Below are 16,163 nucleotides of genomic sequence, written 5' to 3' on the forward strand. Positions count from 1 at the left end.
ATAATTAATCAGGAGTAATAACAGGTTATCTAAAAAATAACCAACCCTCAATAGGAACTGATGAAGTCGCTAGATAAAAGTTAACCGAACCAATTCTGATTAAACATTGGTTTTCGGTATCAATATTATCAAATATACCAATTCCATTTTCCAATAATGTTTGTTAACAACATAGCTGTATTTAAAATACAATACTTCCGATTTTCAGCTCATGTTAATTTCACCGCTGGAACACGTGCCCATAAGGCCACGACCACCTAGTTAAATAGGAGAAAGCGTAAATAAATAATAACAAGCTTATATTCATTTTCAGAAATATATTAGCCTTATTTATATATGATAGATAGATGATATTGAAATGCTACATTTTAATTTGCATTCATCAATTACGTTTATGGGCTAAAGACAAATCATAAAAATAAAAAATGAAAAAATTTAGAAGGATCGAGCATGGTGTAAGTTTGTACTTATTTAGCATTTTGAGAATCCAATCCAATAAAATAAGAAACTAAAGGCCCCGAGTTAAATACGCAAAACCAAAAACTTGCTGTTGAAAAAAAGTAGTTAGTTCAAGAAAATCGTACGTACGTTTTTGAAACCACTTCAGTTTCGGAAATGATTCCTCGTTTGTCTTTTCCGCCGGGTATCTAACGATTATCTCATCGACGGAATTTGACATCCCTTTACCACCATGCTCCCACCCGACCTCGACCTTTCCTGCCCGTTCGAAACGCTCGATGGCCTTAGTCCCGAAGACGTCCAAGCCACCGCTTATGAGCTACTCTTCACGTCATGCAGGTCGTCCCCAGGTTTTGGAGGTCGTAACGCCATTCAGTTTTACTCGTCCGATGCTAGTAATGGGGAGAATGGGGCCGGGCCTCCTGCTAAGGGTGGCCCGGGAGGGGGGACTGGAGTAGCTAGCCGAATTAAGAGGGCGCTTGGTTTGAAGATGCATAAGCGGTCTCATTCTTCGCGAAGGAGCAACTCGTGTGGGAACAATCCCTTGTCTCCGGCTATTTCTAGCCCCGGGATTGGTTTCTCTACCGTACCCGGTGGGAGGTCTAGAAGACCCTTGACGTCCGCGGAGATCATGAGACAGCAGATGAAGGTGTCCGAGGCTTGTGATAACCGGCTGCGAAAGACCCTCATGAGAACCCTTGTTGGCCAAGTAATTATTATAACATTCTTTTTACGTTGGCATTTATTAAAAAATACTGACTAGCAAGAAACTAGATGGGCAAAAAATAGAAAAAGAGTTAAGAGTAATTATTATGTCATGGTCACATTCATATTTACTTATTTTGAATGTTTCTTGTTTTGTTTTACTAGATGGGGAGACGGGCAGATACGATAATACTCCCATTAGAGCTTCTTCGACATCTAAAGCCGACAGAGTTCGATGATTCAAACGAATATCACATGTGGCAAAAACGCCAACTCAAGATCCTTGAGGTCGGGCTCTTGCTTCACCCCTCCAACCCCTTGGACAGAAATGGCAGCTTGGCTACGTGTCTTACCGATATTATTCATAGTAGCGACCTCAAACCCTTAGACACGGGTAAAAACTCGGAGACCATGAGGACCATATGTAATTGTGTTGTTTCGTTGGCATGGAGAAGCGCAGATGTTACCCCAACAAACATTTGTCACTGGGCTGATGGTTTCCCTTTAAATGTCAACCTTTATATGTCTCTCCTTCGGTCTATATTCGATTTGAAAGACGGCACGTGTGTCCTTAACGAGGTGGATGAGCTATTGGAGCTAATGAAGAAAACGTGGATCACTCTGGGGCTCAACAAATCCATGCATGACTTGTGTTTCACTTGGGTTTTGTTTCAACAATATGTTTTGACTGGCCAAGTGGAGAATGATCTGCTCTGTGCCTCGTTCACCATGTTAAGTGAAGTTGCAAATGGTTCAAAGAAAGTTTATAGAGAGGCTGTGTATATGGAGATGTTGTCGCAAGTGTTGACTTCAATGACCAAGTGGTGTGAGAAGCGACTGATGGATTACCATCACAGTTTTAGCAAGGGAAAGATTGAGGTGATGGAGAATATTCTTCCTTTGGTTTTCACGGCCACCCGAATCTTGGAAGAAAATGTGCCGGGGTATGGAACCAAAGGCGACGCAACTACAGGGAATAAGGTTGAACAATACACTAGATCTTCTTTAAAGAATGCATTCGTTAAGGTATATACATACTCCTGACATTGCTATATACTTATATCTTTATTTGGGGTTGAATTGCTCATGTATGATATATTAACATACAGATGGTAGGGGATGGAAATGTAATAAGCAGAAAAACGCCATTCGAACAAGTTTGCGATACACTTGTTCAATTAGCAAATGAAACGGAGGATTTGGCATTTGAAGAAAAGAGGAGTTTCAGCATGGCATTGAAGAAATGGCACCCGGTATCAGTTGGAGTGGCAGCGGTGACACTTCACTCATGCTATGGTTCTTTGTTGAAGCAGTTTTTGAAGCTTAACACTGACATTAACAATGAGATGCTCACAGTCTTGCAAAGGGCGGATAAACTTGAAAAGGTTTTGGTTAACATGGTGGTTGAGGACTCCGTGGACTGCGATGACGGGGGCATGACAGTTGTTAAAGAGATGATTCTTTTTGAGGTTGATTCCATTATTGTCAAGTTTTTGGGACAATCGGTTACCGGGAGGCTCAAAAGAATCAAAGATGTTCTTCATAAAGCAAAAGAAAGTGAAGTAAGTTAACATTTCTTTGTAGGATAATCATGGTTGATCTCAATAACTTACCAACTCATTTGTTTCATTTTTGAACCAACCAGACATGGAATCCCAAGTCAAAAACCGAACCTTATTCACAATCAGCGGCCGAGCTTCTGAAGCAGTCTAGAGAACTTATGGTTTCCTTTTTCGACATTCCAATTTCTATATCTGAAGATTTAGTTTGTGAATTTGTGGATGGAATTGAGAACATATTGAGAGATTATGCTACTTTTGTAGCTTCATGTGGTATGCACATAGCTATAATCTTTAAGCTTAATATATAAATTAATTCGGTTTAACCATTTTAACAATTTTGTTTCATTGATTGATCAGGATCAAAACAAAACTATATTCCTACCCTTCCTCCCCTAACACGATGTAGCCGAGGCTCCAAGTTCATCAAGCTTTGGAAGAAGGCAACTCCTTGTGCGGCGGCAGGGATGAGCCCATATCATTTGGGATTGGAAGATGAAGCCAATAACTCACGCCCTTTGACTAGCAGAGGAACACAACGTCTCTACATCCGACTCAACACCTTACACTACATTGTTTCCCAACTCAAATCCCTTGAAAAATGCCTCTCTCAATATTCCTCCAAAATAGTTCCTTCCCAGAAAAACAAATCGTCTAAACGTCGTCAACTTCACTTTGAGCATACTCGATCGGCAGTTATGGCCGCAACTCAACATGTGACTGAGGTTGCAGCCTACCGCCTCATTTTCCTTGATTCAAACTCGGTTCTTTATGGAAGCCTTTACGTAGGTCATGTGGTGAATGCACGAATCAGCCCGGCTCTAAGAGTACTCAAGCAGAACCTAACTCTATTGAGTGCCATTGTTACCGAACGTGCCCAACATTTATCAATAAAAGAAGTGATGAAGGCTTCTTTTGAGGCCTACCTTATGGTTTTAATAGCCGGAGGGAGTGGGAGAGGGTTCACCAAGGCGGATCATGAGATGATTGAGGATGATTTAAGGCATTTGAAACGGGTGTTTGTGAGTTATGAAGGGATTTTAAAAGAGGATGAGGTGGAAAAGGAGGCTGCGACGGTTGAAGGAGTGGTTAAGTTAATGGGAGAGCTGACCGAGCAATTGATAGAGGAGTTTACAGTGGCGGCTTGTGAAGCTAGTGGCATGGGAGTGAGTTCGGGGCAAACACTGCCAATGCCTCCAACAACGGGAAGGTGGAGTAGCAGTGACGCGAACACTATGTTGCGTGTTTTGTGCCATAGGAAAGATCGTGTGGCAAATCAGTTCTTGAAAACAACTTTCCACCTAGCCAAGAGATAGCCAAAATAGAATCTTTGGGCTTGAGTTGAGCATTGTATAGTAAGTACTAACCTTTGGCCTTTGGTAGCAGACTAGGTAATTTGTGATCATGATTCCTTTATGTAATTAATTAACACAACAGATTAATTAATTCCACATATATACTTTCTTGTCCCACATTCTTCTGCAGATGGTGATCCCATAAAAGCCCATATTAACACAAGTCGTTAATCGATTAATTTAGTGTTTAAGATTAAAGCGGTAACAGTTTTGTAAGTAACTGAAAGTTAATAATATCTGGAAGGGGTAAAAGAGGTAATCATCTTTTGTATTACTAGTTTATCCATTTTATTAGACACAAAATATATGCTTTATTATAATTTAAAATCGTATACTCAAACACTCTCTAAACTACTCATTTATCTGCATCTTTATGTATGTTGATGAGGTGACTTTGAACCCTTAAAATTTGTGGAGTGACAACCATAACCAGTTAACCACCACATATTGATACCATCAGGCCAAAGGTCTTTGTTTATTTTATCATTTTGAAAACAAAAATTAGAGCATAAAAAATGGGTATAATATATAAGATTAGGTTCATTTTAGAAGTGATTCTTACGAGGCATTATATGGGCATGACCGTTTCTACAATAAAGCCCCATGTGGCTTGAAAAGTAATGAATGAAGGGGTATTAAGGGCATTAACCACTAGTCCATTACACATATTTTTGCTTAAAAAATGATGATGACATGGCAGAAAATGCTCCTTATGAGGTATCAACCATTACCGATGGTCTAAATAAAATCTAAATAAACGAGCTCAAGTAGTCACGTGCGCCTTCACTCTTATGAGGTATTATTCACTGTTTATTTGGGTTTGTTAAACTTACAGTTTATGTAATATGGGCCGAAGCATATATATGCTTTGGGTCTTCCTAGGTTTAGTTGATGTCGGGTTGTATGCCATGGGATGAAACGATATCGCTCAGTCAGTTTGTTTTGAATCGGTGTGTTAACCGATTACAGAAGAGAGAACGTTTCATTCCATTTAAAGTATATTGTAAACATTTTGGTACGATGATTTGTGAATTCAATTTGTTTGATTATTAAGTATCTCATTTGTTCATTCAATTACCTATCATACTTGTGTGTTTATTTGATCACATGAAGTCACAATCCAAAAATCCGATCATGGGAAGCCCGCTATACGTGTTCTCACACCCTTCATTACATTGATGAAATTACATTATAAGAAAAAAAGAAACAAAAAGGCAAGAAGTCCTGAGAAAGTGGGAAAGTTTTTGCAACATATATTGATGGAAACAAAAAAGTGAAAACTATAAACGAGCTAGTCTTTTTTTACTTTGGTGGTTAGGGTATGGCTTTGCCCATGGTTATCTCGAGTGGTGCGTATCACTGATCAAAATGAGTACCAAAACAAAGAAAGAACGACCACGGTAATTTACATCATTATTTTTCTTTATCGATAGGTTACTACGATTAAATCTTCTTGCATAGCTACCACATGATTTGTTCTTGACTTCAGCTCATCTTCAAGAATGATCAAAGAATCTGAGACCTCCGCCTTGTATACGTAAAACTTAGTCATTACTAGAAAGAAAATGATGTTCAATAAGTAGAGAACGGCAAAAAAAGCATAATAGTAGTCGAGATGGGAGGCATTGAGGTTGTTGAGAATCTAGCCTTTGTGACCATTCCTTTTGGTGAGATGAGAAACCGTTGACAAAAGAAAGCTACTGAGGAAACTCCCAATTCCTATACTTGTCATGGAATAAGAAGTCCCAAGACTCTTCATGCTTTCCAGTGCTTGATCGTAGAAAAACTCAATCTTGGCTACCTCTAGAAATGCATCCGCCATTCCCATCAACGAAAACTGAGGAAGGAGAACGAAAATTGACAAAGGTATTTGCTTCCCACTCTCAACCACACCATGATCTTTTGCAACTCTTAGCCTATACCTATCGGTTAAGGAAGCTACCACCATGATAATAATATGGATGACCAAGCCTGTCCCCATTCTTTGGAGGAGGGTGATCCCTCTTGGGTTCTTGGTCCACTTTGCCATTATTCGAACAAAGAAGCGGTCGTAAAGCACAACTGATATAAGCATGGATATGGTCACAAATCCAGCTAAGCTGGCTGGTGGAATTTCAAAGCTGCCGATTTTCCTCTCCAAAGTTGTTCCTTGCTTAACGAAAAGCGTACTAATTTGTGCAATCATTATGCTTGGGACAAAGGTTGCTATCAAGATGGGTATCATTCGTAGTATCTGTTTAGTTTCCTCAACCGCAGCTACTGTGCATAAAATCCATGGAGAAGTTTGTCCTGTTCTAACACAAGCTTTGTTTAAGAACCTGTACAACCAGTTAACTAATGTTTAGAAATATGATGTTATTTAACGTAAACGTGTCATTGTGAGACTAGCCCACGTGGTAGAGGTGCAAACATCTTGGATTTGGGTTCAATCATAGGAAAGGGTAAATTTGGTGTAATTTAGGAGTAACTAGGGGTATAAGTAATACTTGTCGTTAAAAATAAATAAATAAAAATGAACGTAAACATAAATAGTAATCCAACCTGAGTGTGGGAGTAGAATTGATCCTGTATTTCCCTTTCTTAGCATACTCGGTCAAGTCAAGTTCATAGAGCTCTTTGGGATCACTCGGAATGGGTGTCTTCCATTTCCTTAGGGCAGCAAGAATGACCCTAGCCATCTTGGTGAAGGGGCTACCGGTAGGAACTTTGTGCCTATAAAAAGGCGTCCCGGCCAAGAAGATCAAGATAGATATAAGGAGCCCGAGTGTGGGGAGGCCATAACCAAGGGTCCATCCTACGTTGTCTTGTATGTAGATGAGAACCGTGTTGGCAAAGAGGGTACCAAAGAAGATGCTGAACATCCACCAGTTGAAAAAGGAGAGTTTTTGGCCCTTTTCTTTTGGGTCCAAATCGTCAAATTTGTCAGCACCGATGGTTGAGATGTTAGGCTTGGTGCCACCAGTTCCAATAGTGAGTGTGCAGAGGGCACCAAAGAAGACGGCTAGTTGCAAGGTGGACGCTTCTTTGCAGTTGGTCTGATCAGAATCACAACTGGGAGGCTTTAGCCCTGGTAGCGAAACTGCTAGCGTGAGTAGGCTCATTCCCTGTTTTAGGTTTGTCACACAATTGAGTTCATCTTGTTAACAAATTAAATATACTTCATATTTCTTGTTTTCCAGCCTTATTAGTTAAGCTAGTTATAAACATACAATTCAATTACCTCCTTGATTTCATACTTCCCACTTACCGATTGCAAAATTTTGATAGATTTTTATTTTTATTTCATATATCTCACGTACACCCAAGTCAATCTCAAGAAAACATGTAACTATATGAAGACTCTTCATATAGTTTTGAGCTAACCTTGAAAGGGTATTTATTTTATTTAATTTTAAAGTTTTTCTAGCTAGTGCTCACAGAAGTCAAATATATGATCTTAATTTCAGTTTACGTTTTCTTTTTGTTTGTTATAAAAACCAAGATGAATATACATGAAATTGAAATAATTAACGAGATACCATATAATATAATATAATATAATATATAACGCATTTTTTCTTTAGCAAATTTTAACATTTATAAGTATATATGAATATACATGAAATTGAAATAATTACCGAGAGGTAGATGGCTGCTGAGATGACGAAAGTCCAATAACGACCGAGGACGGCATCCGCCAAATAAGCGCCAAGAATGGGAGTCATCCAAATGGTACCTACCCAATTGGTCACGTTGTTTGACGAGGTTACTGTCCCCTGCCGGAGCTTCTTTGTTAGGTATATGACCAAGTTGGATGATATCCCATAATATGCCATCCTCTCAAACACTTCGTACACTGCATGTACAAACACCCATCTAAATATTCATCTCTTTTCATTTTTAAACTAACATTTAAACTTATACATGTACGTGGCTATGTATGTTCGTTAAATCAATAATAAATTTATAATTTAGTTGTTTCATGTTTTAAGCAAAAACAAATGGAAAATACATTATGTAGCTACATTGTTTCATACATGATCCAAGATATAGGTTTGTGAAGACGTAGGGTTAAGGTTAGAGACTTTTAAAATATGGTACATTTGGATGTTAACTTCGTGCTAGAGGCTTGGATTTCCCAAAGTTTCGTTTTTAGAAGGACTGAATTTGCTATTAAAAATAGGGGTTGCGGCAACTTGTTGTTTGTTTATCTGTCACTTTATTATAGTTTGATGAGAATTCTATGTGTTATTACAAAAAATATATATATCTATATATGGTCTTATGAGAATTCTATGTGTTATTACAAAAATATATATATATCTACACGGTCCAAAAATGTTGGAATGAAAAGTGTATATTCAAAGATTAAAAAAAAGTATGTTTGGCCTGAAAAGTGAAAAGATAAGTGATAACATATATACGTACCAACAACGAATGAACAGGCGGTCCAGCCGCCACGTTTTGATCGAAGGACGAGGGAACCCTCGGAGATCCACCGTGCCGTCTTCGGTGTATCCTCGGCCACCGTTGCCGTTTTCTTCAACCTCTACCTAACCTCCTTCTTTTCTTCTCTCATTCAACATCATGTTCACGTATCTTTGTTAGGATCTGGCGCACACACAAACACGAACAATACTACAAGAGAAAAAAAAGCGAAGATGAACACGCGAGATTTACGTGGTTCGGTCTAGACTGGCCTACTTCCACGGGCTGCAACCATGATATTTTATTATTGCTACTGCCTTACTCGTGATGATGAATTACAAGTACAAGGCCAAGTATAAATAGATACATGATTAGGGTTTACAACTTAATTTTCAAGAATCTAATAGTGAGCCATAATTAAATAATACGGGTCAGGCCTGTCACTAGTCTAGAATTAACTGCGACAAAGATGTCTTCTACCGGACCCAATTAAACCCCTAAAAACCCAATTAATCTAATATCCTCTTCTTTGCTGTGCTCTCACATGTGGCATGTGCATATATATACATCCAAACTATACCTTCGCTTTCGATATGTGGACCCAAACTCATCTTATTCAACTCACGCTTTGCAGTATCAATATAAGATTCTTTTAATATATAATATATATAGTCGCAATCTTACAAAACTAATACCAATAAATAATAGTTGAAGGAAAAGGTAAATTTTAAAGAATATATATATATATATATATATATATATATATATATATATATATATATTACATATAAAACCAATCAATAACAAGATTCATATGAATCTTTTGAATTAGCATATTTATACTTTCACATTTCCTTCATTAGTCTAGTTATATATAGGCTCCTTCTTTTAAACCAAATTTTTTTAGAAACTCCAAATCAATCACCCATACATTTGAGATAGTTTTCATTATAGAGTATAGATGAGATGTATTTCAGATTGAAGTTCAATAGCCTATAAATTTCCTTCCAAAACCGGCCTCATCGGGCATAAGCATATTTGGGACTAAATCTAGTACTAAGGTGTCATAATAGTAACAACTGATCATCAATCATTAACATAACTCAAATAAATTTAATCCCAGCAGATTAATTAATTCTACATATATACTTTCTTGTCTCGCATTCTTCTGCAGATGGTGATCCCATAAAAGCCCATATTAACACAAGTCGTTAATCGATTTAATTTAGCGTTTTAAGATTAAAGCGGTAACAGTTTCGTAAGTAATTGAAAGTTAATAATATCTGGAAGGGGTAAAAGAGGTAATCATCTTTTGTACTACCAGTTTATCAATTTTATTAGACACAAAATAACTTTTGTATTCTTTATTATAGTTTAAAACCGTATACTCAAACACTCTCTAAACTACTCCTATATCTACATCTTTATGTATGTTGATAACGTGACTTTGAACCCTTAAATTTGTGGAGTGATAACCATAACCACCACATATTGATACCATCAGGCCAAAAGTCTTCGTGTGTTTTATCATTTTAAAACAAAAATTATAGCATAAAAAATGGATATAATATATAAGGTTAGCTTCATTTAAAAAGTGATGGCTTGAAAAGTAATGATTGAAGAGGTATTAAGAGCATTAACCACTAGTTCATTACACATATTTTTGCTTAAAAAATGATGATGACATGGCAGAAAATGCTCCTTATGAGGCATCAACCATTATTACCATTGGTCTAAATAAAATCTAAATAAACGAGCTCTAGCAGTCACGCATGCTTTCACTTTTATGAGGTAATATTCATTGTTTATTTGGGTTTGTTAACTTAAAAGTTTTATGTAATATGGGCCGAAGCATATATATGCTTTGGGTCGTCCTAGGTTTAGTTGATGTCGGGTTGTATGCCATGGGATGAAACGATATCGGACACTTAGTTTGTTTTGAATCAGTGTGTGAACCGATTACAGAAGAGACAACGTTTCATTCCATATAATGTACATTGTAAACATTTTGGTACGTCGATTTGTGAATGCAATTTGTGTGATTATCACGTATCCCATTTGTTCATTTTATTATATATCATACTTGTGTGTTTACCGATCACATGAAGTCACAATCCAAAAAACCAATCATGGGAAGCCCGCTATACGTGTTCTCACACCCTTCATTACACTGATGAAATTACATTATAAGAAAAAAAAGGCAAGAAGTCCTAAGAAAGTGGGAAAGTTTTTTGCAACATATATTGGTGGAAATAAAAAAGTGAAAACTATAAACACTCCTAGCTTCATGCAAACACATGGAATTGAAAAGTAGAACTAAGAAACAGTTGTTGAGGTCATTAGTTTGACCTTGTCTTCAATCTATTAAACGAGCTAGCTAGTCTTTTTTTTTACTTTGGTGGTTCAGGTATGGGATTGCCCATGGATATCTGGAGTGGTATGTATCACTGATCAACATGACTACCAAAACAAAGAAAGAACTACCACAGTAATTTACATCATTATTTTTCTTTGAGATCGATAAGTTACTACGATTGAATATTCAAGCTAAGTTGAATCTTGAGGCTGCTTCTTGCTTAGCTACCACATGATTTGTTCTTGACTTCAGCACTTCTTCAAGAATGATCAAAGAATCTGAGACCTCGGCCTTGTATACGTAAAACTTAGTCATTACTAGAAAGAAAATGAAGTTCAACAAATTGAGAACCGCAAAAAATGCATAATAGTAGTCGAGATGAGAGGCGTTGAGGTTGTTGAGAATCCAGCCTTTGTGACCATTCCTTTTGGTGAGATGAGAAACCGTCGACAAAAGAAAGCTACTGAGGAAACTCCCAATTCCTAAACTTGTCATGGAATAAGAAGTCCCAAGACTCTTCATGCTTTCCGGTGCTTGATCGTAGAAAAACTCAATCTTGGCTACCTCTAGAAATGCATCCGCCATTCCCATCAACGAAAACTGAGGAAGGAGAACGAAAATTGACAAAGGTATTTGCTTCCCACTCGCAACCACACCATGATCTTTTGCAACTCTTAGCCTATACCTATCGGTTAAGGAAGCTACCACCATGATAATAATATGGATGACCATGCCTGTTCCCATTCTTTGGAGGAGGGTGATCCCTCTTGGGTTCTTGGTCCACTTTGCCATTATTCGAACAAAGAAGCGGTCGTAAAGCACAACTGATATAAGCATGGATATGGTCACAAATCCGGCTAAGCTGGCTGGTGGGATTTCAAAGCTGCCGATCTTTCTCTCCAAAGTTGTTCCTTGCTTAACAAATAGTGTACTAATCTGTGCAATCATTGTGCTTGGGACAAAGGTTGCTATCAAGATGGGTATCATTCGTAGTATCTGTTTAGTTTCTTCAACTGCAGTTACCGTGCATAAAATCCACGGAGAAGTTGCTCCTGTTCTAACACAAGCTTTGTTTAAGAACCTGTACAACCAATTAACTAATGTTTAGAAATATGAGGTAATTTAACGTAAACGTGTCATTGTGAGACTAGCGCACATGGTAGAGCCGTAGAGGTGCAAACCTCTTGGATTTGGGTTCAATCATAGGAAAGGGTAAATTTGGTGTAATTTAGGAGTAACTAGGGGTATAAATAATATTTGTCATTAACAAATGAATAAATAAAAATGAAGTAAACATAAATAGTAATCCAACCTGAGTGTGGGAGTAGAATCGATCCTGTATTTCCCTTTCTTAGCATACTCGGTCAAGTCAAGTTCATAGAGCTCTTTGGGATCACTCGGAATGGGTGTCTTCCATTTCCTTAGGGCAGCAAGAATGACCCTAGCCATCTTGGTGAAGGGGCTACCGGTAGGAACTTTATGCCTATAATAAGGCGTCCCGGCCAAAAAGATCAAGATAGATATGAGGAGGCCGAGTGTGGGGAGGCCATAACCAAGGGTCCATCCGACATTGTCTTGTATGTAGACGAGAACTGTGTTGGCAAAGAGGGTACCAAAGAAGATGCTGAACATCCACCAGTTGAAAAAGGAGAGTTTTTGGCCCTTTTCTTTTGGGTCAAAATCGTCAAATTGGTCCGCACCGATGGTTGAGATGTTAGGCTTGGTGCCACCGGTTCCAACAGCGAGTGTGTAGAGGGCGCCAAAGAAGACGCCTAATTGCAAGGTTGACGCTTCTTTGCAGTCGGTCCCAGAATTGCAACTGGGAGGCTTTAGCCCTGGTAGCGAAACCGCCAGTGTGAGTAAGGTCATTCCCTGTTTCAGGTTTGGCACACAAGTTCATCTTGTCAACAAATTAACTAAAGTATTTCCTATTGTCCAACCATATTGTTTGCTAGTTATAACATACAATTCTTTAACTCCTTAATTTCGTACTTAATATCACACGTACCAATTCCAAAAGATTTTGTAGATTTTTTTGAAAGAAATTATATCTCACCCAAGTCAATCTCAAGTAAACATGTAACTATATGAAGAGTGTCGAAAAGTTTTATCAAGTTACAGTTTTGAGCATCCATGAAAGAAATTCTTACTCCCCACCCCCACCCCCGCACGCTCGTGTGGCTAGTGGCCTAGTGCTTAACGAAGCTACATGTATTTACGTTTTCTTTTTATTTGTTAAAAAGCCCAAGAGATTATTTACTATTTACTAAGATATGATATTACCTGCTTATAGAAGATATTAAATATTTACACATATTTCAAATGAATGTGCATGTATCTTATTTCAGTCCATGTCCCGTAAATTATTTGCAAGTTGGCCGACACGCAGATTTCTTTAGTCAAGATTTCACACGAATAATAAATGTGTGAGCATTAATATAAACAGTTTGGAAGTGCTGGTTTTACTTTGAAGGTTAAAATTCATATAATAAAGAACTATGGGATTTTTTTCTTCTAAACTAATATAATTTTTAAATATATAGCACGCATTTTTTTCCACAAAAGTATGGTATGACTCTAAATTCTTTAAACAATACTAATATCCCATATAATATATAACTTATTCTTTCTTTAACCAATTTTAACATTTACAAGTATATATGAATACACGAAATTGAAATAATTACCGAGAGGTAGATGGCTGCTGAGATGAGGAAAGTCCAATAACGGCCAAGGACGGCATCCGCAAAATAAGCGCCAAGAATGGGAGTCATCCAAATGGTACCTACCCAATTGGTCACGTTGTTTGACGAGGTTACCGTCCCTTGCCGGAGCTTCTTCGTTAGGTATATGACCAAGTTGGATGATATCCCATAATATGCCATCCTCTCAAACACTTCATACACTGCATATACAAGCACCCATCTAGATATTCATCTCTTTTCATTCTTAAACTAAAATCTAAACCTTATACATGTACATGGCTATGTTTTTTCGTTAAATCAATAACAAATTTAGAATTTAGTTGATTCATTTTTTGAGCAAAAACTTATGGAAAATACATTATGTAGCTACGTTGTTACATACATGACCCATGATCGGGGTTTGTAATTAAAGACGTACGGTTAAGGTTAATTAGAGACATTTAAGATAGGATACATTTGGGTGTTAACTTTGTGGTAGAGGCTTGGATTCCCTAAACTCTAGGTGACCTTTGCATGTATTTGTCTATACAATATATGTCTATATATATGTGGTATTATGATTCTATACATACGCGCGTTTTATTTTACTGTGTTACTCCCTCACTACTTTTGTTATTCGTTTTGGTAGCTCTCTAGGATTAGAAGTAATGTTTGTCCGCATCTCATCCAATAACTTTGCTATTTATGAGATATACTAGATACGATTATTGTATAATAATATTACAATTTAAAATTTTAATAATAAAGAATAATAATAATAATAATAATAATAATAAGCTAGGATGAGTTTAGTTTTGAGTAAAGACTTGGGTGTGAGGCGTGGGTGAGTGTGCATGACTTGCCAGTTTCCTACTTACTCATGCATATCATATTCTCTTGTTTAATAAAACCAATAAATTTGTCGATACTCTCTCTCAGTTCTTATCTCTTGCAACGACTTTAAGGCAAACAAAGTCATCTCTTAAATACATTTCCATGTTACTTCTTAATTGCCAACACCAAATAATGTTCAATTCCTCCATATGGAAATGGGTCCACGAATGTCAACTATAAGCATGGTCCATGATAGTACTATAAACATGTGGTGAGTAAACCAAAACGTACATGAATTACATCCAAGCAAACAAAGATATCCAAGAAAGATATATATCAGAGCTGGTTGAATATATAAATTGGTCCAAAAAGGTTGGAATGAAAAAAGTGTATATCCAAAAATAAAAATATAAATGTATGTTTGGCCTGAAAAGTGAAAAGATAACATATGTACGTACCAACAACGAATGAACAAGCTGTCCAGCCACCGCGTTTTGATCGAAGGACGGGGTTCCCTCGGAGATCCACCGTGCCGTCTTCGGTGTATCCTCGGCCACCACCGTTGCCGTTTTCCTCAACCTCCATCTCACCTTTTCTTCTCTCATTCAACATCATGTTCATGTTCATGTATCTTCAGTTAGTTAACTATTTAATCTAATATCCTCTTCTTTGATGTGCTCTCACATGTGAATATATATATACATCCAAACTATACCTTCGCTTTCGATATGTGGACCCAAACTCATCTTATTCAACTCACGCTTTGTAGTATCAATATAAGATATATATTCTTTTAATATACAATAATATAGTCGCAATCTTACAAAACTAAAACCAATAAATAATAGTTGAAGGAAAAGGTACATTTTAAAGAAAAAAAATATATATATAAATGTTACATTTAAAACCAATAAATAACAAGATTCATATGAATCTTTTGAATTAGCATATTTATACTTTCACATTTCTTCATTAATTATTCTAGTTTATATATAGGCTCTTTCTTTTAAACAAATATTTTTAAAATAATTCAAATCAATCACCCATACATTTGAGATAGTTTTCATTATAGAATATAGACTAGATGTATTTCAGATTGAAGTTCAATAGCGTATAAATTTCCATCCAAAACCAGCCTCATGATCTGGCATAAGCATTATTTGTGACTAAATCTAGCACTAAGGTGTCATAATATTAACGACTGATCATCAGTCATTAACATAAGTCACATAAAATTAATCCCATATTATTAGCAATTGATCAATCATTATGTTTAGAAACTAATGCCATAGGTTGATCTATAGCAACGGCGTCTAGAGCGACAACATTTAGGACCTTTAGTGGCTATTGTTAGGCGACGACCTTTCGATTTTCTTCTCATTCACACTATGTTTCTTTCTCTCTTGTAGGTTTAATCTCTCATAGTTTTGCAAATAAGAATACCCATACTCCCATTGTTGGATTTTATTGTATATGAACTTTTCAAAGAAACATAACGTGAATGAGAGGAAAAACAAAAATTTAAGATCACTCTATACTAGCACGAGCATGGACTGAAACTGTAATTTGGATGTAAAGAAGACTTTTCGAGTAAAATTAGGACTTTAAATAAAAAGTTCATGTTGACAATATGACTCGTCTTCCTTCTGGATGACAACGACTAATTAAGGTGATTATTTTTCAAATTACGTGACTGACTTTGGATTAACAAGTTTGTCTTAAGTCTTCCTAAGAATCCAATAAGCAATTGATGTATGTCAACAAGCTAGATTGTTTTTGCTTTTTATTTATATCAACTTTGAAA

General features: G+C 36.9%; 3 protein-coding genes across 3 annotated transcripts; 1 reads left to right on the plus strand and 2 right to left on the minus strand.

Annotated features, from left to right (window-relative positions):
* The first annotated feature begins 521 nt into the window (after positions 1–521).
* On the plus strand, positions 522–4,218 carry LOC143620209 (protein unc-13 homolog). Its single transcript, XM_077091945.1, has 5 exons — positions 522–1,168; positions 1,330–2,190; positions 2,274–2,726; positions 2,810–2,996; positions 3,084–4,218. Exons 1-5 carry the CDS (start codon positions 692–694, stop codon positions 4,037–4,039), a joined length of 2,934 nt encoding a protein of 977 aa, XP_076948060.1. The 5' UTR covers positions 522–691; the 3' UTR covers positions 4,040–4,218.
* Positions 4,219–5,693: 1,475 nt separating this feature from the next.
* LOC143620210 (protein NRT1/ PTR FAMILY 5.2-like) lies at positions 5,694–8,653 on the minus strand. Its single transcript, XM_077091946.1, has 4 exons — positions 8,486–8,653; positions 7,696–7,913; positions 6,620–7,182; positions 5,694–6,396 (listed from the first exon to the last, which is right to left on the minus strand). Exons 2-4 carry the CDS (start codon positions 7,891–7,893, stop codon positions 5,721–5,723), a joined length of 1,437 nt encoding a protein of 478 aa, XP_076948061.1. The 5' UTR covers positions 7,894–7,913; positions 8,486–8,653; the 3' UTR covers positions 5,694–5,720.
* A 2,221-nt stretch (positions 8,654–10,874) lies between these two features.
* LOC143620381 (protein NRT1/ PTR FAMILY 5.2-like) lies at positions 10,875–15,133 on the minus strand. The gene is made up of 4 exons (XM_077092089.1): positions 14,818–15,133; positions 13,529–13,746; positions 12,154–12,713; positions 10,875–11,922 (listed from the first exon to the last, which is right to left on the minus strand). Exons 1-4 carry the CDS (start codon positions 14,984–14,986, stop codon positions 11,028–11,030), a joined length of 1,842 nt encoding a protein of 613 aa, XP_076948204.1. The 5' UTR covers positions 14,987–15,133; the 3' UTR covers positions 10,875–11,027.
* Positions 15,134–16,163: the final 1,030 nt, after the last annotated feature.

Source organism: Bidens hawaiensis, unplaced genomic scaffold (assembly GCF_021521415.1).
Source record: "Bidens hawaiensis isolate Kalapana, Puna unplaced genomic scaffold, B.hawaiensis_p1.1 tig00002553_1, whole genome shotgun sequence".
Taxonomy (NCBI): Eukaryota; Viridiplantae; Streptophyta; class Magnoliopsida; order Asterales; family Asteraceae; genus Bidens; species Bidens hawaiensis.